We start from the raw sequence: 21,261 nt of genomic DNA, 5'->3' as shown, positions 1-21,261 counted from the left end.
GGCGCTGCAGTAACACCCCTACCTAATGCACAGTGCGAGTCTGATCTTTGCCAATTGTCCCCCAAATGCCAGGCCCACGAGCAGCCTCGGTTGCCCAGCAGTTAATCTGCTGTCATCCAGGGCGGTCTCGCGGTGTTCCTCGGTGTTTCTCGGTGGACGCTGACACCGCAGGAAGAGCTGCCTAGCTGGCACGTGTCCCAAAATTGAGGTTCAACTGGATTTTCCCTGTGTGATGCGCTCAGTGCAGCGTTTTCTGCAGGAAGGCCACAGGGCCATATGGTGTGTCCTCAACACAACCGTTTGCTGCGCGGGGACCCGTCCCGACAGGCGGGTCTGCATGCACGGCTGTGCGGACTCGCCCTGGAGCCGGCTCGCTCTCCGCGCGGCCCAGCCGGCGACGGGCGGCGGGACTGCAACTCCCAGAAGGCCGCGCGCGCCCCAGGCGCCGTCGTGTCACGAGGGCGCCGTCGGGGCCACGTGACCCGAACGGCCGTCACGTGGCGGCGGCGCGGGTCACGAGAACAAACACGGCCGCGGCGCCGGCAGCCGGTCCACTGCGGCGGGACATGGCCAACGTCTCCAAGAAGGTGTCGTGGTCCGGCCGCGACCTGGACGACGACGAGGCGGCGCCGCTGCTGCGGAGGGCGCCGCGGCCCGGGGCGCCGGCCGGGGAGGCGGCGCCGCTGCTGAACGGAGCCGGGCCCGCGGCCGCCCGCGCGGTGAGCCGGGGGCAAGGGGGGTCGGGCTGGGTCCGCGCCGCGCTCGCGGGGGCCGGGGGCCGGGGACGCGGAGAGTCCTTGCTCGGACCGCCGGGCGGACGGCAGGGCGGGCTCGGAAGCCGGGCCCCGCCGGTTCCGGACTCGCGGGATCGCGGGACCGGCCCCTCGTCCCCGGTGGAGCCCGGCCGCTGCGGTCGAGCCCCGGCAGCGCGAAGCTGTTTCCTCCCTGTTTGCTCCACAGCGGTTGTGAAGAGAAGGCAAGTGGTCTGCTGCTCAGGTCACCCATTACTTTCTGTTTTTTTTTTTTTAATACGAGGTACTGTTTTTATCGGGTCGTTTTTGATCCGCTAGGAAGGACGTTTCAAGAGCTTAGGTCGCGGAGTTTGCTTTTTCAGTGGGCATACCTTGGGGACTCGGCCTGGCCCCTTTAGACGCAGCGGTTTCAGGGCCATCTTGGAATGACAGGGACGTGCGTTCGGTTTTCCCGCAGCTGTTCATTGGAATGCAAGCGCAGCCAGATGCAGGAAGACAAATCCGAGTGGTCGAAGTGTGCCCCGCGAGTCAGCACAGAAGTTTGTCACTTAAGTCAGTTCCTGTGTGTGGTGTTAATTTTGAGTTGATTGCGTGGCCTTACTCTGTTTTGTGACTTTTCTTCCCCTTTCTTTTTTCTCACTGTGTCCTAGACGTGTCCTTTACACCCTTGTGTGGTGTTTAATTAGGAAGGACTCAAGCATGGGGCTGTTCCCCTAGAACTTATCTTTAGGTTCCCCTGCTCCCCCAGAGATGCGTTGGACAGTGAGGATCACGGTCTGCTCCGTGAGTGAGGTCTGCTCAAGCGCTGTCTGTCCACATGAGAAGTGACCTAAAGGGTCTGACTTGCAGTGGTTTTTAATCTGCTAGGAGACAGGGCTGCTTTGCTATTTTCTTCTGAAAATGTTTTTTTCTTCTCTTTAAAAGAAAGTGATCTGAAATCTACAAACTACAAATAGGAAAAACTGGCCCTAAGGGCTAACAGGTAAAGTGATTGAAAGCTTCCAGATGGAATTGGAGTTTATTTCAGGGCTCAGTGTGCTGGGGTTTCTCAGTTCTCCTTAGACAGCATAGACAGAGGAGTTGGTTTGTTTTTTTTTTTCCTTAAGAACCTGTTGACTCTTCCCTTGAAACTCATTTCTCTGTAAAAAACCTTTACAGGCTTTTTTGTTTTTCATTTGTGTTTAATAATAAGTGATTAGCTGCCCTTAAGCAATTTGAAAATAACGTGTGGTGCATCTGCCGTGTGCCCCAGCTGCACACAGAGGTGAACAGTGCAGCTCCCTGGCCACTGGCTCCAACTCCAGGAAGAACAGGCCCAGTGCTCTGGGAGGACTGCGTGAGGGGCCCCAAGGGCAGGAGAGGTCACCCTGGGTCCAGTCTTGAAGCCTGCATGATCCTTAGGCCAGTAGACAGAGAGGAGAGAGAAAGGGAGAGTGCATTTGAGAAGCAAATTGGAGTGAGTGGTGGGGCTGGGGAAGGAGCCAGGGTGGACCCGCAGGGGACAGCTGCAGGCTTCCAGTTGTCTTTATCTCATGGAGAATCCTCGGGAAGCTGGAGACTCCAGGCTTGAAGGATGCGCAGAGAGCCTGGGGTGGGCGAATGGAGGGGCTAGGGGGTCACCAGAGGCATTGATGCAGGAGCTTTGCCCTGCACCAGCAGAGGCAAGTGCTCAGGCTCCTTGCTGGCAAGGAGGGTCACCCATGTCCAGTCCCCAGCCGCCCGTCATGAAAGGCGGCCAACACTGGTCACTCCCAGGGGTGTTAGAAACAGCAGCTGGGCTCTGATGGTCTTTGGGTTGCCGTTCCTGGTGCGACTCCCCTGCCGCTGACTCAGCCCCTCAAGGCCAGCCGTCTTGCAGGAGGGGTGGTTCTGGACCGGTGGGCTGAGTTCACCGCAGCACACTTGGAAGCTGCTTTTGGAACAGGGCCTTCTGAGCTGAAGTGGCAGCCGGGTGCCGCGGGGTTTCCTGCAGGGCGTCCCCAGCTGGAGTCTGGTGCACCCGACATGGGAACCTGCCAGGCACTGTGGGGTGCCGCTCTGGGCCGTCCTGGGCAGCATCGGTTGTGGGGCACCCTGAGCTTAACCCCATCCGTCGGGAACCAGGCCATTCGGAGCTGCTCTTCTCTCTCTCTGGTCCTCAGCCCGTCGTGCCCAAGTGTGGGGTGAAGGCAAGTTGCTGCCTGTCCACCCCTGGGGCAGGGGAGGTGGCGTCAGCCAGCGAGTCACAGTCATGTGCGTGGGCAGAGGGTGGGCAACAGGAAGCGGAGGCTTCTGAGGACTCACAGAGGGAAGCCTGAGCCGGCAGCAGCTCCAGGCTGGGGTGAGCATTGGCGGAAAGTCCCTCTGCTTCGGTGTCTGCGTGCTGTCCTCCTCCCCTTCCAGCTGCCCCAGCTCCACAGGGTGCAGGCCAGCCACCCCGGCGCCCTCCCCGAGGGCTCCCTCTCTCCCCTGTCTCCCCCAGGCCTGCAGTAGCCTCTGCCCAGGGCCGGTGCGGGCGACTCAGAGTCTGGGAGGCAGAGGATGTGAGTACAGCCGAACCGTGTGGGAGAGGTGAGGACAAGGTGGGCCGAGAGCTGGTCAGGGCGTCCGGGAGGCCCCCCGGGCAGAGGTGGCTGTGCTCGGACAGTGAGGCCACGGCGGGGCTGTTGCCATCCCCCACCGTCTTTCGTCAGCTCTCGGCCCAATGCCACTGCCCCCGCTGCTATTGGACCCTGGCCTCTCCCTCGGGCCCTGGCATCACCCTCAAAGCCTCCCTCACGGTGTACGCTGACTTTGTTTATGGGCAGCCTGGTTTTTCTGACTATAAGCCCTTGGTGGCAGAGGCCCTGTGCGTGTCCTCAATGCTCGAGGCCGGGGGGCTTCTGGCTGAAGGGGTTGGAAAGCAGAGAACAGAGGTGCGCAGACAGCCCGTAAACTGTTTGCCGTTTGTTTTAATGATGCAAAAACTATGTAGCACCGTTTACCACCTTAACCGTGACCAAGCATGCGCAGTCGGCAGCCCTGAGTCCACCGTCAGCAGCAGCACCTCCAGGACCTCTCGTCCTCCCAGACTGAACCTCTGGCCCCTGTGAAGCCCAACTCCCCAGCCCTCCCCAAGCCCCTGGCAAAGGCCAGTCTGCTGTCTGTCTGTGTGACGTCTCAGAGCAGCGGTGTCATAGGGCGTTCATTGTTTTGTGACTGGCTTCTTTCTCTCGGCGCCTCCAGGTCTGTGGGTGCTGGAGCAAGTGACGGGGTTTCCTCCTTTCTGAGGCGGAATAGCGCTGCACTGTGCGTTAGACGGCCTAAGGTCTTATGCGCCATCTTCCAGTGGGCAGTTGGGGTGCTCTGCCCCTTGGCTACTGTAAACGATGCTGCCGTGAGTGTGAGTGTATACACACCTCTTTGAGACCCCTTTTGCTGGTCATTTGGGCCTCTACCCGGAGGTGGAATTCCTGGATCATGAGGTAATTCTATTCTCAATTTTTAGAGGAATCTCTGTCCTGTTTTCCACAGCAGCTGCTCTGTTTTACTCTCCCAGCAACAGCACACAAGGGCACTGGTTCCGGAACATCCTCACCAGAGCTTGTTTCTTTATTTTTTGACTCTGGCCGTCCTCACAGGTGTGAGGTGTTATCGCATTGTGTTTTTGATCTTCGCGCCCCAAGCCCCGTGGCTGGTCTGTTTAGTCGAGTCATTTGTTGCTGTTGGGCTGCAGGAGTTCCGCTCTGTAGGACTGGTTTCTTTTCACTCTGTTCATTGTTTCCTTTGTTGCACGGAAGTTCACTTTGATGTAGTCCTATTTGCATATAAATTTTTAATTAATTGTGGATTTATGGGAAGTTGAAAAGACAGTACAAGAGGGCCTGTGTGCCGCACCCCGTCTCCCGAGGGCCTTCTGTCTTACCCTGGGGCAGTGCCGTGCCGAAACCGGGCGCTGACGTGGGCACACCCGTCAGTGCCCGCATCCTGCCTCTCATAGCCGCTGCCCAGCCCCTGCCTGCTCTCCCTCAGGACTGGCGTTCCAGGCATGTCGGCTCAGGGGAGCCACATGCAGTGAAATCTTGCAGTCCTTCCGGAAGCACAGAGGTTTCATCCAGGCTGTCATGTGCATCAGCAGTGTGGGGAAGTGCTAGCAATTAGCTTGGGTGTAAGAAAAGAGAGAGAGCAAGTCCCCGTACATCCAGTGAACAGCTTTTTCATCATAAAAGATAATTCGTTTGTGAGATGCTCATAGAGTTTGGGAAAGAGATGATGAAAACATGAGGGCGCTGGAGGAGGGGTGCGGCCGGGAGCCACAGCGGGGGCTCCGTCTCTGCAGGAGCCCCTGCCCAGTCTGACTGCAGCTCCTTGCTGCCCTCGTGTGCTCACCCGCGACTCCTGGTGGGGGGGTCCACACCTCCGGGGCCGTGCTGCCCCCCTCTCCCCAGGCCACGTGGTTGCAGCCTGGCCCTCGGGCTGTTGAGCTGGCAGGGGCGCTGCTCTGTGGGCCGACGGCGGAGTGGGAGCGCCTGGTGGTGCGCTCCGTCAGTGCACTGAGACGCGCGTGCCCCCTCCACCTGGTTCTGCGGCTCCGCTTGTCGGGTCAGGGGGCAGCTGGGTCTTTCCTGCTGCTTTCAGAAGCCCACTTTCAGTTCTGCCTGTCTCTGCACCCCATCTCCTCAATGGAGAAGTCCTAGCGTGTGCTCCGCCGACGGGCTGGTGGCTGGCATGCCCTCTGGTGACGTGTGGCTGTGTGGGGAGCACAGGCTGCAGCCAGCTCAGGCCTGGCCTGGGAAGTCGGGTCCTTTCTGGGTCAGCCAGCCAGGCCCTCCTGCCTTCCTCATCAGAGTCAGCAGTTTTGAGGGTGTTGTCAATTGTTTTTATGAAAGAAAGCAGTTGTGTTTCTCTGCTCCTTTCCATTGTACTGACGTTTGCCATTTACACTTGGAGGAAAGCGGCTGGAGCAGGATGGTGGGCTCGTGAGCGCGCCTGACAGGTTACCTGTCGTGGAGGAGCAGTGCCCCCAGGCGGTCCCCCCAGCCTGGAGCCTGTGTGGGGCCTCGGCAGCTGAGGTCAGGTCCCAGTGTGGTCAGGCTGGTGTCCTCAGGGGGGGACACACACAACACACGCGCGCACACACCCCTGCTCAAGCGCCTGCAGGCACCACGCGCGTGCACACCCACGCGTGCGTGCCTGTCCGCGTGCACGCCTGCAGGCGCACGCGTGCACACACACAGAAGGCCGGTGGCAGCGGAGCAGAGGGTGGAGTGATGTGGCCACAGCCAAGGGGCTGCCACACCGCCGGCGGCGGGAAGGGGCAGGGCGGCCCCCCGACCCCGTGCGGGCCGTGGCCTGTGCAGCTGTGGTTGCAGCCCGGGGCCAGCACCGCTGGTGGCTGGGTGCGCTGCCGAGTGCACTCCCTCCTGTGGGGTGCCCGTGTGCTCCGGGCTCCCATGTGGCGGGCCCTCGGTCCTCGTCCCTGCGTGCCCGAGTGCCAGGAGCCCAGCCGCACGTGCACGCTGTGCCCCTGTCCTGCAGGGGGCTCGTTTCCCGGGGCCGCGCCTGTGGCGGCCTGTGCTTCGTCTCTGGGTCCTCACGGGTGCCATGCCCGGTGCTGGGCGTGAGGGTGGGCACGTGCCAGGGTGACTGTCCTCTGCGATGGACCTGTCCCGGGCCCAGTAATGCGCCTTGCTTCAGAATGCCCTGCCCCAGAAAGGACCCTCCTCTGACCGCGTGTCTGGGTGGGGGTGGTAGTTGGGAGGCCTGTGACGGGCCCACCTGGTGGAGCGGCTCATGTCATGATGGGGGGACAGAGATGGGGCCTCTGCGGGTGGCCGGGAGGTGCGGGATGAAGGGCTCCCAAAGGAAGGGCTCAATCCCCTGGGTTTCCCAGGACAGGAGAGGGGGACCCAGGAGGACCCCGGGGATGGGACAGGCTGTGGGTCCCGGGCCGGGCCTGGGGGCAGCGCCGGCCCAGCTGGCATCTCCCACACGCGAAGGTCTGTGCTCCCCCGAGGAGCCCGGGACACCGGGGTCAGGGGGTCGGGAGGGGTGATGCAGATGCAGCTCGTCCTACAGCTGAGTAGCCTGTGGTTCTCTTCTGCTTCCAGTCACCACACTCGGCATTCTTTCGGATCGGACAGTTGAGCAGCGTGGAGCTGGACGATGAGCTTCTGGACCCTGTGAGTAGGATCCTGCTCAACCAGGCCCCTTCCCCGCCCCGTCCCACCCCGCCCCGCCCTAGACGGCCAGGCCTGCTTTGTGGAGATGCAGCATGGCAGAGGGCGGACGGAGAATACCACGCAGGAGGATGGCAGGCGGTGACGGTGCCATGCAGAGTGTGGGGACAGTGCTGTGCACACGGGGGCCACCAGGGGAGGCTGCCCTGCGGGACCCCGTCCCCGAGGCTGGGATGATGAGCACAGGTGGGGGCATGCACGTCAGGAGCAAGCTGCTGTGTGTGGCCTGGGAGGACCAGGCACGAGGCCCATGGTGGCCCGGGGGAGGGCATCTCAGGGTGCTGGGCCCTTAAACCTGGGTGGTGTCCCTTTTCCTGCCCCTGTTTCGGGGGTTGAAGTATCCAGCAGTTTCCGGCCTTTTCCCGAGACCCCTCCCACAGACGTGTGGTTGACCCCCTCCTCGGGAGTCAGCCTGCATCCCCCTGAGGCTGCTGGCGCCACCCAGCCTTCGTGTCTTTTGGAGAACTTCTGGGTCCTGTCACGTTTTTTAACCAGGTTGTTTGTGTTTTTGTGATTGAACTCTGAGAGATCTTTGTATACTCCAGACACACATTGCTTGTCAATTGCAGGATGTGCAAAAATTTCCTCCTGGTCCATTACTGGTCTCCTCACTTTCTATCTGTGTCCTTTGAAGCACAAACACTGCTAATTTTGACAGAGAGAGTCCACTTGGCCTGTTTTTGTTGCGTGTGCTTTGGGTGTCATAGGTAAGAAACCACCACCCAGGCCAAGGTCATAAGCATTTACTCCAGTCTTGTGTTCTACAGTTTAGATCTTTGATCCGCTTTCCCCTACTTTTGTACATGATGTAAGATAAGAGTCCAGCTTCGTTCTTTGCACCTGGGTGCCCAGCTTTCCCAGCACCGTTTCCTGAGAAGGTAGCGCTTTCCCTGTCGAGTTGTCTCGGCACCATCGCTGAAGGTCAGTTGCTGTGACGGGTTTGCTTCTGGGCTCTTAGCCTGTCCCTGTGCCTAGGCGACACTCCCCTGACGCCTCTAGGTTTGTAGCAAGTCTCAGAAATAGGACGCTTGAGCCATCTCACTTTGTTCATTTCCTGAAAGAGGTTTTGGCTGTTCAGGATCCCTTGTGTGTTTCCATGTGGGGTTCAGGCTCAGCTCATCAGTTTCTTCAGAAGCTCCAGCTGGAGTTTACACAGAGGTGGTGTCGACTCTTAACATCCAATCTTCTGATCCACGAGCTCCGCATAGCTTCTCATTTGTTTAGGTCTTCCTTTTTTTTTTTTTTCCAACAACGTGTTATAGTTCTTAGTGTACAGATCTTCACTTGCTTTGTTTAGTGCTTTCTAGAAATACGTTTTGTTTTGTAGAGTCTTACTTTTTATGCTGTGGTAAATGGAGTTGTTTTCTTAATTTTTTGTTGGATTGTTCATTGCAGGAACATGGAAATATGTTTTTTTAGAGTACTTTCTGGGGTTTTCTACATATCAGCCTATGTCATCTGCAAAGAAGGGTTTCACTTCTTCCTTCCTGCCCTGAGTGCCTTCCCCTTTCTCTCTTGCCTGATTGCCCTGGTAGAGCCTGGAGGACTGAGCTGAGCAGAGGTGCCCTAGCAGGCATCCTCGTCTTGTCCTGGTCTCAGAGGAGAGGCCTTAGTCTCTCATCCCTGCGCGTGCTGTTACGTGTGGGTCTTCACAGGCACCTTGATCGAGTGGAGGAGGTCCCCGAATTTTTCCCTTGAGTTCTGTCAGATGTTTTTCCTATGTCTGTTGAGGTGCTCTATGTGGATTTGGTCCTTTATTGAAACAGTGTTGGCCTGTTTCTGCTTTTATGCCATGTCACCTGCTTGTCCAGACGCCCCCAGGTGTCCTGCAGCTCGGTTCCTTCTGGCCCTAACGGCGTCACAGACCCACGGGCTGAGGGCTCAGTCCATGAAACAGCCCCCTCCCACACCAGTCCAGGCCGCCACCTGTGCTCCCACTGACCAGCGCAGATCAGGGCTCTCACGACCCCTCCCTGCTTCCGTAACGTGCCAGAGTGACTTGCGGAGCTCAGGGGAGCACTTCACGTATGTTACTGGTTTACCACAGAGGACACAACTCGGGCACGGCCAGATGGGGGAGACCCCCAGGGAAGGTATGGGGAGGGGTGCGGAGCCCCACACCGTCCCCGGGAGCCCCCTCCCAGCCCTCCACATTTACCGGCCGGAAGGGCCCTGACCGCTCCGTGTGGGGTTTGAGTGGACGTCCATCACATGGGCAGGACTGGTTGACCCCTGCCCTTTGGAGATCAGCTGCGTCTCCAGCCCGCTGGTCCTGCGGTGGTCTTCTAGTCCCAGCCCGGCCCTCTCTCAGCCCAGACTCACTCGTCACTCAGAGAAGCTGGGCGTCCGGGGCCAGAGCCGGAGCATGGACGAGTGCCCACAGCGGGTGTCCTGTCGCGCCACAGACATTTTCCATCTTGCTTTTTGGGGCCAGGCCACCTTGGTTCCTGGAATAACTTGCCTGACAGGTGTCACGGGGCCTGACCACCTGCTTCCTGTGAGGTTCTGCGTCTCCACGTGCAGCCACCTGCCTGGCCTGGCTTTGGGCTCAGGATCGCTGCCCTGTGGGGCGCGTGGGCACAGCCCCTCCCTTGTGCTGCTGCGTCCTGACACGTGCTGGGTTGCCAAGCTCTGTCTCTTCCCCGCAGGACATGGACCCCCCTCACCCCTTCCCCAGGGAGATCCCACACAACGAGAAGCTGCTGTCCCTCAAGTACGAGGTGGGCCCCCTGCGCCCCACCCTGCCCCAGCCTGGCCGGCCTGTGCCTGCAGGCCAGGGTCGCTCACCACTGTCTGCCACCCGGTCTGCAGAGCCTGGACTACGACAACAGCGAGAACCAGCTGTTCCTGGAGGAAGAGCGGCGCATCAACCACACGGTGAGTCTGCGGGGGAGCCGGGGTTGGGGGGCGGGCCTGCGGGGCAGCCTGCATGGTGGGGGGCGGGGGGCCTGCGGGGGAGCTGGGGGGCGAGCCTGCGGGTGAGCTGGGGCGAGCAAGCCAGGGGGCGAGCTGGGTGGTGAGCCTGCGGGTGAGCTGGGTGGTGTGTCTGTGTGTGTGTCTGTGTGTGTGTCTGTGTGTGTGTGTGTGTGTGTCCGTCCGTCTGTCTGTCTGTGTGAGACCCCGCTGCCTCCCTCCATCTCCTCCCTACCCCAGCCCCACCTGGCGTTCTGGGGTGAGCGCTGCCCATGGCCGGGCTCAGGTGCCCATGCCAGCGTCACGTTGTCACCTCTGAGGAGGCTGTTCTCAATGGCGGCCGCAGCATCAGCATCCAGTTACGCCCTGGTTGGGGTTCTATCCCCCAGGGCTCCACAGCCTCTGAGACGCCAGTGGGGCTGCTCTTCTGGGTCTGGAGGCCCGCAGGGTGAGCCTGTGCCCAGGGGAGGTCACAGAGCAGCCCCTGACAACCACGCCCGCCCGTGATGGCCCGCAGGCCTTCCGGACGGTGGAGATCAAGCGCTGGGTCATCTGCGCCATGGTGGGCATCCTCACGGGTCTCGTGGCCTGCTTCATTGACATCGTGGTGGAGAAGCTGGCCGGCCTTAAGTACAGGCTCGTCAAGGACAGTATCTTTTGTCTGTGGTCGCTGGAAGCCAGTGGACCCACAGGAGGGACCCCCGCCGTGTTCTGCTGTGGGTTGGGCAGCGTGACTGGGTGGGGCTACGAGTCTCAGGGTGGGGATGTGCGGTGACCCCGAGATGCCCATTAAGTGCCCTGGAGGCCAGAGCACAGCCCCCTGGGGAGCAGCGCCCCATGACCCCACAGCACGTGGCCCTTGACAGCCGCAGACATCGACAGGTTCACGGAGCACGGCGGGCTGTCCTTCTCCCTCCTGCTCTGGGCCGCACTCAATGCCGCCTTCGTGCTCCTCGGCTCCACCATCGTCGCCTTCGTAGAGGTAGGTGGGCCCTCTGGCCCAGACCCGAAGGTCTGCTGGTGGAGGGCCCCACTGAGGGGTTACGTGCCCCAGGACCCCCTTCTTCCCCATGCCCCTTTGCTCCGCCCTGTGGGGGCATTGGAAGGAGGAGGGGGCCATGTCCGGAAGCATCTGGGTGCAGTGCAGGGTCCCCTGGGCAGGCAAGAGCACGGGCCCCTCAGCAGGCCCCCTGTCCTGGGAACCCCCACCTGCCCAGGGGGCCACCGGGCCCCCTACACCCATGGCATTTGTTCCCTTTGGTGGTTGGCAAGCAGCCCCCTCCCCCGGCAGACCAAGCCCCACCAGGTGCGTCCTCTTGGGCCTGTGGCAGCGGCAGTGGCTTGCCTGGCCTGCGGGCTCAATGCTTCCTCTCCTTCCAGCCGGTCGCCGCTGGCAGCGGGATCCCCCAGATCAAGTGCTTCCTCAACGGGGTGAAGATCCCCCACGTGGTCAGGCTCAAGGTGAGGTGCGAGGCGGCCCCTGGGGGCTCGGGGCTCGGGGCTCAGCCCAGGACACATCCTTGCCGGCTTAGGAGTGTTCTATTTGCTCACGTTCACCTCCAAAATTTGCCCAGACCCGCACTGTCTGCTGCTGACGCGCCTCTGTGTGGACATGCTGGCGAGGGTTATGGGAGCTTTCTTTGGACGACGACTCCTGGGCATTTCCGGGGGGGGGGGGGGTGGACCTGGGCCAGGGGTTTGCAGGTGACATCTCTCCCGCCCTTTCTGGGGATGGGGTGCTCCAGGCAGTGGGGGGTCTAGTCCCTCTCAGGGGAGCAGGGAGCAAAGCCTGAGGTCAGAGCGAAAGCTGCTCTGCATGTCTCCTGTGTGGACGTGAGCGCCCGGGACGGAAGGCCTGAGGAGATGGGTGGCAAGGGAACGCCGGCTGCCAGTCCCCATCCCCGGACGCCTGCCTGGGCCATGGCCCCCTTTTGGCCCCCTGCCTGCCTGGGATCACGATGAGGCTCCTCGCTGTGTGCAGTTTGTCGTTTGGGTTCTTGACCGTGTGTCGCCTGTAATCAGATTTGGCATCTTTTCCTTTGTGTTCCAGACCCTGGTGATCAAAGTGTCCGGCGTGATCCTGTCAGTGGTGGGGGGGCTGGCCGTGGGGAAGGTAACGGAAGGCGGCTGCCCCAGCGTGTGCCCCCTGCCGCTGCCCTGGGGCCATGGGGGCGGGCTGACCTCCAGAGCGTGCCGCCCGTGCCTTCCAGGAGGGGCCGATGATCCACTCCGGCTCGGTGATCGCCGCGGGCATCTCCCAGGGCCGGTCCACATCGCTGAAGCGGGACTTCAAGGTGAGTCCCCCGAGTCCCCAGGGCCACTCCCCAGGCCAGGCCCACCTCCCCCGTAGCCTCCTCGCCTCAGCCTCTGGTCCGTGGGGCGTCCGGTCGCTCGGTGCTCCGTGCGGGGGTGTGTGTCTGTGTGGAAACGGCATGTAGCTCTGAGAAGTGTCCACGGGAATGCAGCCCAGAGAGGTCGGGAAGCTCGCGTGTGCCGACTGGTCCTTCCTGCACAGACCGCAGCGTGTGGTCACTGCTGGAGTGGGCAGTTTTCTCTGGACGTCAGTGGACAAGGAGGCTGCCCAGGACCCTGCTCTGCAGTCATGCCAGCCGACCCCGTGGCTGAGCCCATCCACTCCCCTCCCCCTTCTCTTCCTCCCCATCTCCCTCCCTCTGAGGCCTTTCCCCGCTCTCCTCCCCTCCCCACCCCGCCCCTGCCCCTCACTCTGGCCCCTCCCCTCACTCTGGCCCCTCCCCCACCCCTCCCCTCCCCCTTACTCTGGGCCCCCTCCCTTGGTCTGAGAGAAGTGACATTGGAGGCCCGGGCTGAGGCATCTCTGTTGTCCTGGCCCAGATCTTCGAGTACTTTCGCAGAGACACGGAGAAGCGGGACTTCGTCTCGGCAGGAGCTGCAGCTGGAGTGTCCGCAGCCTTCGGGGCCCCCGTGGGTGAGGAGGGGTGACTGCCGGCCCCCGCTGTGGGGAAGGAGGGTCTTGGTGTTGGGGGACTCTGCCACTGAGCACGTGGGGTGGGCCTCCTGAGAGCCCCGATGGCCCTGGGGCCGGGAGCTGGGGCGGCCATGGGTGCAGGGCTATCTGATGGGGCAGGTACCTCAGGGCTGGCGGCTGCTCTTCCAGGTGGGGTGCTGTTCAGCTTGGAGGAGGGTGCGTCCTTCTGGAACCAGTTCCTGACATGGAGAATCGTGAGTGCTGGGGACGGCCTCCTTCTGAGGCTGGGCAGCCCTTAGCCCACGGTCTCTCCCTGCCGTCCCCCGCTGGGGCGTCCGCTACTGCGACAGGTCGGCTCTGACAGTGCGCGTCTCTCTGCCTGCAGTTCTTTGCTTCCATGATCTCCACTTTCACCTTGAACTTCGTCCTGAGTATTTATCATGGGAATGCGTGGGACCTGTCCAGCCCTGGGCTCATCAACTTCGGAAGATTCGATACTGAGGTGCCCGCCATGGCACCCCTCGCCCTGCAGCCTTCCCCTGAGGGGGCCAGGCTGTGCACTCGAGGCGCAGCCTGAGCAGCTGTGGGGGGAGCCCTTGTCTGTGGGGCTGGGGCTGGAGCTGCCCTGGGAGGGGGTGTCTCGCTTGGCCCTGCAGGTGGGGCGCCCATCAGCCAGCAGTGGTTCGGGGAGGCTCAGGCGTCTGCGGACTGTCGGGCAGCATCACTGAGGCTGATGGCTGGTGCCCCACAGTGGCTTCCGGAGGCCAAGAGGTCCTCAGTGGCTGGCTCTTTCCCATGACAGGCTGCTGGTGGCCGGGTCACCAGCGTCCTCTCCCTCTTTCGTGGCCCCTCTCTTCCCCATTTGCAAAACCCTGGGCCATCCCCAGAGCCTCCCTGCCAGGGTTCCTCTCCTGGGGTGTGTGTCCTGTGGGGAGGCACAGGGCCCCTGGGCACGCCTGGCCTCATCTGAGCAGGGGCCGGTGGTTTGCTCATGGATGCCTGCTCTTCTCTCTCCACGCAGACCATGGTGTATGTGATCCACGAGATCCCCATCTTCATCGCCATGGGTGTGGTGGGTAAGGACGGCCTCGGGCTCCAGGTCCAGCCCAGCTTCGGGCGCCAGAGAAGCTTGCAGCCCCGCCCCTGCTGGCTGTCCTCGGCAGCAGGGGGTCCCAAGCTCCCCTTGGCTGGGGACAGCTCCTCACCTTCCTCACTCTGAGTCCATGGGGGCGGTCCTCCATCCTCGGGCGTCCCCTCCGGCCCCCCTGCCACATGGGCAGCTTCGCTGAGTCCCAGACACTTATCTGCTCTTTTCTCTTTCCAGGGGGCATTCTCGGAGCTGTGTTCAACGCCTTGAATTACTGGCTGACGATGTTTCGAATCAGGTGAGAAATCAGTTTTGAGAGGTGTGGCTGCACGGGGTCTCTAGAAACAGTCCGCTCTGTGCTCTCGCCATGTGGCAGCCCCATGCCCAGCGTGCTCCCCGCCCCCTGCGTGGCGGGGCATGTGTGGCCTGGCAGGAGGCACGGCCCACGGATCCGGTGCGGCCCCGGTGAGGTGTGTTGGGCTGCTTGCGTCAGTCTCGGCGGTTTGCAGGGTTGTCTGCCGGGCACACTTGGTCTGGCAGAGTTGCTCGTGTTGCTGGGAGAGCCATCCCGGGGGCCTCTGGCGTTCTCGGCTGTGGCGGGGTCTTGGCCTTCTTTCTCCTCGTCCTCTCCAGGAGGCAGCCAAGAGCAGGCAGAAGCCTGTTGGGGGGTGGGCAGATGGGCGTGGCGCCCGGGGCGGCCCTCCCGAGTGGCAGGCCCCATCACCCTGGCCATCGGCCGGCCCACACTTGGCCCCGGCTGTGCGCTCCAGGTACGTCCACCGGCCCTGCCTCCAGGTGGTCGAGGCCACGCTGGTCGCCGCTGTCACCGCCACGGCCGCCTTCGTGCTCATCTACTCGTCCCGGGACTGTCAGCCCCTGCGGGGGAGCTCTGTGTCCTACCCCCTCCAGGTAGGCAGCCGGGGGGGGCGGGCAGGGCAAGCCCCCAGACGAGGGCGGGCACCGCGGCCTGAGTCTCACCTGGCCTCCTGGATTGGCGGGCTGGCAGGGTCTGCAAGGTGGGCTGGTGGGTGTGCAGGGGCGACCCATGTGCCCACGCTCACCACGGCAGGTTTCACCTCAGCCCCGGTGCCCGCCCTCGACAAGCAGGAGCCGGGTGTTTCATACACGGTGGGTCCCCTCCCTGTGGAGAGGGCTGAGCTCTGATGCGCTCCCACACTGCCGCATGAGAGACGCCAGATGGGAAGGGCCTCACGTGGCGTGGTTCTGTTTACGGGAAATGTCCAGAGCAGGCTCCTTCGTAGACGGGAGCCGTTTGCCGGTTGCCCAGGGCGGAATATACACTCACAGGCCTGTCTGGGCCTGCAGCTGGGGCCATGGGGTGGACACATGCCACTCTGCTGGGAGCCCCTGCTCACGTTAAGGCCTCCAGGGGCACACAGTCTTGCTCAGCCTGAGGGCTGGGCCTGGCACACGCCGGGCACCGATGTCTGCCCAGGCACCGTGGGAGCCTGCTCCTGACGCAAGCTCTCAGGCCCCGCCTCCTTTCTGAGGCCGCAGCCAGACACCCCACCCCCCCACCCCCGCATTCGTGCTTGTGCCTGATGCCGTCTGGCCCAGGACCAGCGCATCCCACTGGCCCGTCCACTCTCACCCCTTGCAGCTCTTCTGCGCTGATGGTGAGTACAACTCGATGGCTGCGGCCTTCTTCAACACCCCGGAGAAGAGTGTGGTCAGCCTTTTCCACGACCCCCCAGGTTCGTGCCCCTGCTCCAAGATGGCATTTGCCTGTCCCCATGTGGGCCTGTGCCCTCTGACCTGCCTGCGCGCACACAGACGTGGGCCGGGCTGACTGACGCCTTCTGGCTGAGCACCCGTGGCCTTGCTGCAGGGCTGGCTGTACTGGGGCCTGCAGCTGGCAGCCAGTGCCTAGGGGCCCAGCCAGGCTCCCCAGGCTGTCTGGGTCTCTTCCTGGAGGCCGTCCTGGCCTTTGCTCCGATGCGCTCGCCTCCCCGCGTGGGCTTCCCTCCTGGCCGCTGCCCGCAGGGGTCGCTCGGTCAGGAGACAGCCTGGGGAGGCGCCCTGGCGCTGGAGCCTCGTGCGGTCCCGTGCTCCTGATGGCAGGCTCAGGCTGGACGCAGACCGGCTTCCAGCTCAGCGGTCTCGGTTACCTGGGGGCGAGGGGCCGCCCCGACCGCCCGGCGCCTGTCTGCAGCCCCTCTGCCTCAGCTCAGGCTGTCGCCCACCGTCAGTGGCAGCCCAGGGCCCTCGCTCCCCGTCACCCGCCCCCTGGGCCGCTGGGCTCGCGCGCAAGGGCCGGGCCCTGAGTCCCTGCACTGGGCCTCTGAGGATGGGGAGGCCTGGGGAGTGGGCTCTGACCAGGGGCTCAGCCGGACCACTGGGCGGGCAGCAGCACACGGGGTTGAGTCCGCGTGGCAGGCCCTGGCCAGCGCCCTGTCCACAGGCTCCTACAACCCCGTGACGCTTGGCCTGTTTACCCTGGTCTACTTCTTCCTGGCCTGCTGGACCTACGGGCTCACGGTGTCGGCCGGTGTCTTCATTCCGTCCCTGCTCATTGGCGCTGCCTGGGGCCGGCTGTTCGGCATCTCCCTGTCCTACATCACGGGGGCCGCGGTGAGTGCAGCTCCGCCGGGCCACAGCCAGGCCAGTGCCCTGAAAGAGCACCGTGGGCCCAGCAGCCCAGGGTTGGGGGGGCGGGGCCTGGGGGGCGCAGCTCAGGCCTCAGCAGCGGTGCTGCCTCCTGCTTGCCTCCCACCTGCCTCCCCGGGTGGCTTGGCCTTCAGCCTGTGGGCCTTCCAGCTGTATTGCAGTCGTTCACACAAGACCTTAAAAAGCCGTCAGAGTGGTACAGTGAGTCTCCTCTCGCCAGGTTTGAGTCGTGTGTCCCAAGTTTCCTTCCAGACAGAGTTTTGGCTTTCATTACGGTGACTTTCGTACTGTAAACTCCCGCCTTGTGGAAGTGAGTGGCTGGGCAGCCCCTCAGCATGTGGTAGTTGTGTGACCACGACCACCACTGGGTTCCGGGTGTTCTCGTCACCCCAGAAGGACAGCTGTCCGTGCTAGGCAGTCCCGTTGGTGTCCCCGCCCCTGGCAGCCCTGGGCAGCTTTCTGTCTCCGTGGGCGTGCCTCTGCTGGCTGTTGTGGGGATCCGTCTGTGCAGGCGGGTCCTCGTGAGCGTCGTGTCTTCACGGCTCGCCCGTGCGCTAGTGTGAGTTGGCTTTTCGCTGCTTTCTACGCTTCCTGGCATGGCCCAGGTGTTTGTGCGTGGACTCCTGCCCACACCCGGCCCCGCCCCGGCGTACCGCGTGCCCATCTGTCAGGCGGCCAGGTTCACTTGTCCCTGAGCGGTCACGGTGAGCGTGTTCACAGACTTAGGTGACACTCGTTCCTGGGCAGTGTGGTCAGTGTGGCCTGGGTGGGTTTGGGTTGGGGCTACCGTGCCCCCAGCACCCCGTGTCGTCCCTGCAGGTCTGGGCGGACCCTGGCAAGTACGCCCTAATGGGAGCCGCTGCCCAGCTGGGTGAGTGCTGGCTACCACGTGGGTGTCCCTCCCACCCCCCCCACCCCCCCCACCCCCCCCACCCCCTACCCCCCACGCCCATCTGGTGCTGCCTGGGGGCCAGGCCGCGGGGTTGGATGGACGGCGGGGTGCTGCCCCACCCGCCCAGTCTCCCTCTTCCCCTCCCCCGGGCAGGTGGGATCGTGAGGATGACGCTGAGCCTAACGGTCATCATGATGGAGGCCACCAGCAACGTGACCTACGGCTTCCCCATCATGCTGGTGCTCATGACTGCCAAGATCGTGGGGGACGTCTTCATCGAGGTGCGGCAGGGGGACTTGGGGTCGGCGGCTGCGGCGAGGGCGGGCCCGGCAGCCTTGTGCATGGCCATGCCCACTCTCCCCAGGGCTTGTACGACATGCACATCCAGCTGCAGAGCGTGCCCTTCCTGCACTGGGAGGCCCCCGTCACCTCGCACTCACTCACTGCCAGGTACCCTCCGGGCAGGCCCGCAGGCTGGGCGGGCGCTGGACACCCTGGGAGGCTTCGTCAGCTACCTGGTGGGTCACGACGTGGCTCTTCCCCAGGGAGGTGATGAGCACGCCGGTCATCTGCCTGCGGAGGAGGGAGAAGGTGGGCATCATCGTGGACGTGCTGAGCAGCACGGCATCCAACCACAACGGTTTCCCCGTGGTGGAGGATGCTGATGGCACGCAGGTACCGAGCCCCGTGGAAAGCCAGGCCACCACCTGTGCTGAGCAGGGTGGCGGGTTGGGGCGGGCTCCCGTGAAGGTGGGCATCTTGCTCTGGGGTTTCTGGTAGAATTCTCTGCTCATACCGCTGAGCGAAGTTCCTGCGGTGTGGGTGGTTATTGAAGCACCCCAGCAGCGTCTTGTGGTCCCACCCCAGGCTGTACCCCAGCCGAGGAGTCGGGAGTCGGGGCTGTGACTGTCGGGGTCCACAGGACTTGCAGCCATGCTGCCTCTGTCTGGCATCTGGGCCAGGGCGAGTCTGCCGCTTGCCCGCACTAACAGAGTGACCCCCCGGCACCTCATGGTCCGGGTCCTGCTGCCCCTCCTGAGCGTTTGGGGACCAGCAAGCCTGCCTGGGGAGGTGCCGGCAGCATGTTTAGTGCCCGTGGGCTGCCAGCATCATCCGGGAGCCTGGCTGGAGCCCCCAGCTGGCTTGGCGCTGGTGGGTCCCGGGGCCCCTGCAGATGAGGCGTCTCTCGTGCAGCCAGCTCGGCTCCAGGGCTTGATCCTGCGCTCGCAGCTCATCGTCCTGCTCAAGCACAAGGTAGGCCGTCGGGTGGCCCAGGAGCCGGGCGGGGCCCTGGGCTCTGCACCTCCAGCACCCAGTGCCCACCCCACCGTCCACCCTGCCTCCCGCAGGTGTTCGTGGAGCGCTCCAGCATGGGCCTGCTGCGACGCCGGCTGCGGCTAAAGGACTTCCGCGACGCCTACCCACGCTTCCCCCCAATCCAGTCCATCCACGTGTCACAGGACGAGCGGGAGTGCACCATGGACCTGTCCGAGTTCATGAACCCCTCGCCCTACACGGTGCCCCAGGTACTGCTGAGGGGACCCAGGCCCGTCCCCTCCTGGCTGGGGTGGGGCTGGTGGGTGAGCTGAGGCTGTGTCCATGTTGCAGGAGGCGTCGCTCCCTCGGGTGTTCAAGCTGTTCCGGGCCCTGGGCCTTCGGCATCTGGTGGTGGTGGACAATTGCAATCAGGTGAGGGGGTCCTGCTACCCCTGGCCTGCCTGCCCACCCCCAGGACTCCCCCAGGCTGTGCCATCCCCTGCATGCAGGGCAGGGGCGTCCACAGAGGGGACGCTGGGCCTCATGCCCCGGTTTTGCTTCCTCAGGTGGTCGGGCTGGTGACCAGGAAGGACCTGGCCAGGTACCGGCTTGGAAAGGGGGGCCTGGAGGAGCTCTCTCTGGCCCAGACGTGAGGCCCTGGCGCCCACACCTCCCCCAGGGCCCCGCCTCACTCCCTGGCAGCAGATCCAGTGACTGTGAGACATTGGGGATGGCCCGGCCAGCGTGTGGCGCACATGGACACTCTTGTGTTCTCAGCGTCCCCTCCCCCAACCTCACCCCTGGGATTCCACACCCAGCCTCCTGTTCCTGATTCTTCAGGAATCTGTGCAACTGCTGTTTTCTTCCCGAGAGCCCGTGAGCACGCGTGTGCGAGGGGACAGCTGGCGAGCAGGGGCTGTGGGTCTGAGTGCTGCAGCCCCATAACAGGCTGGCTCCTAGGCCCGCGCCCTGAGCACCGCCAGCGGCTGCAGCAGACGCCCCTGGCCCTGGCCCTCGGGCCTCGGCTCGGTTGGTGGCCGTCAGGTTTTGGGTCTGGACAGAGATCCAAACTGGAGGCACAGAGGCGAGGGCTCGGGGAGCAGGACCACCCTGGAGCGTAGACCCCAGAGCCAAACTCCTAGACTCACTTCTGCAGCCCCGGCCTCGCCCCCCTCAGTGCAGTGGGGTCTGGGCCCAGGGGGAGACCTGAGACCCTCCTTCAGGCCTGGACCCCCGAGTTGAACCACGCCTCTGTCACCACGCCCTTGTGGACACCGCTGGGAAGGCGGATCTTCTTGGCACATGGTGCCCCAGTGGCCCTGAGCGATACGCTATAGCAGCTCTGCTTACAGTATCTGGGGCAGGGGGTTTCTGGGATGAGTCAGCGAGCCCAGAGCAGGGATGCACCCTTCCCAGGCCAGGCAGGCCCAGAGCTGGGATGCTGTGTCCCCGAGGCCCCACGGGACCTTTCTTCTGCAGGGACTGGCGTCCCTGGCCCACTCTGGTGGCAGCCATGGATGGCTTTGTGGTGGGTTGGCGGGCACTCCAGCTGGGTTTCAGCCCCTTTCAAGGGGGTGGGGCCTCGGAAGGTGGCTCTCTTCCTGGTGGGGAAGCCCTCTGAGGGGGGCACGGGGCTCCGAGTGTGGGGATCTGAACGGGAGAAATAAAGGAATGGCTCTGATGACCGTTGTCAGCTCCTGTTCCCGCCCAGTGTGGGCCCTGGTCCAGCACCCGGGACTCACGGGCTCACAGGCCTGGAGGGGTGGTGGCCGTTGTCAGCTCCTGTTCCCGCCCAGTGTGGGCCCTGGTCCAGCACCCGGGACTCACGGGCTCACAGGCCTGGAGGGGTGGTGGCCGTTGTCAGCTCCTGTTCCCGCCCAGTGTGGGCCCTGGTCCAGCACCCGGGACTCACGGGCTCACAGGCCTGGAGGGGTGGTGGCCGTTGTCAGCTCCTGTTCCCGCCCAGTGTGGGCCCTGGTCCAGCACCCGGGACTCACGGGCTCACAGGCCTGGAGGGGTGGTGGCCGTTGTCAGCTCCTGTTTCCACCCTGTGTGGGCCCTGATCCAGCACCTGGGATTCACGGGCTCACAGGGTTGGAGGTGGGGGATACCCCAGTGGGGACGCCCCTGAGTGGGGGATGCAGGTGAGGGACTCAGAGACCCCTGGATGGGCAAGTGCCTGGGGACACCCCATGCCCCAGGGAGGGTGGACCCCAGCCACCACATCCTCGTCCACGTTGCTCCTGGGACCACCATAGAGCCCTTGGAGAAGGCAGTCTTCCCTCCGTCTGCCTCCCGACCACAACCCCGGTCCCCACACTCGGAGGCCCCCAGGCCACGGCCGCTTGGTCAGGATGCGGCCCCTCAGTGCCACCCTGTCCCTCACCTGCCGGCCTCCAGAGTGTGTGATGCGGCCGCAGGGCGTCGGGCTCCCTGGGGAGGGGTTGCGTTTGACACAGGCACACCTTGTCAGAGGGAAGCCCCCTGACAGCCCTCGTGGGCAGGTCTGGCAACTGGGAGGGGGACCACCTGGGTGGGGTGAGGGGCCCGAGTGTCCACATAGGCCTAAAGCCAGATGCGACACCCCC

The 21,261-nt window shown here is 63.5% G+C and overlaps 1 protein-coding gene across 1 annotated transcript; it reads left to right on the top strand.

The window, feature by feature from the left end:
• The first annotated feature begins 468 nt into the window (after positions 1-468).
• Positions 469-20,354, top strand: CLCN7 (chloride voltage-gated channel 7). Its single transcript, XM_069570491.1, has 25 exons — positions 469-719; positions 6,821-6,892; positions 9,598-9,669; positions 9,761-9,826; positions 10,380-10,512; positions 10,735-10,844; positions 11,243-11,323; positions 11,913-11,975; positions 12,073-12,156; positions 12,716-12,809; positions 12,999-13,063; positions 13,195-13,311; positions 13,831-13,885; positions 14,134-14,194; positions 14,667-14,805; positions 15,518-15,611; positions 16,319-16,488; positions 17,344-17,395; positions 17,570-17,697; positions 17,781-17,866; positions 17,962-18,091; positions 18,611-18,670; positions 18,766-18,942; positions 19,025-19,105; positions 19,240-20,354. Exons 1-25 carry the CDS (start codon positions 567-569, stop codon positions 19,324-19,326), a joined length of 2,430 nt encoding a protein of 809 aa, XP_069426592.1. The 5' UTR covers positions 469-566; the 3' UTR covers positions 19,327-20,354.
• Positions 20,355-21,261: the final 907 nt, after the last annotated feature.

This window comes from Ovis canadensis, chromosome 24, assembly GCF_042477335.2.
Source record: "Ovis canadensis isolate MfBH-ARS-UI-01 breed Bighorn chromosome 24, ARS-UI_OviCan_v2, whole genome shotgun sequence".
Classification (NCBI taxonomy): Eukaryota; Metazoa; Chordata; class Mammalia; order Artiodactyla; family Bovidae; genus Ovis; species Ovis canadensis.
The sequence above is the reverse complement of the archived record's forward strand: the minus strand, read 5'-3'. Positions and strand labels throughout refer to the sequence as shown.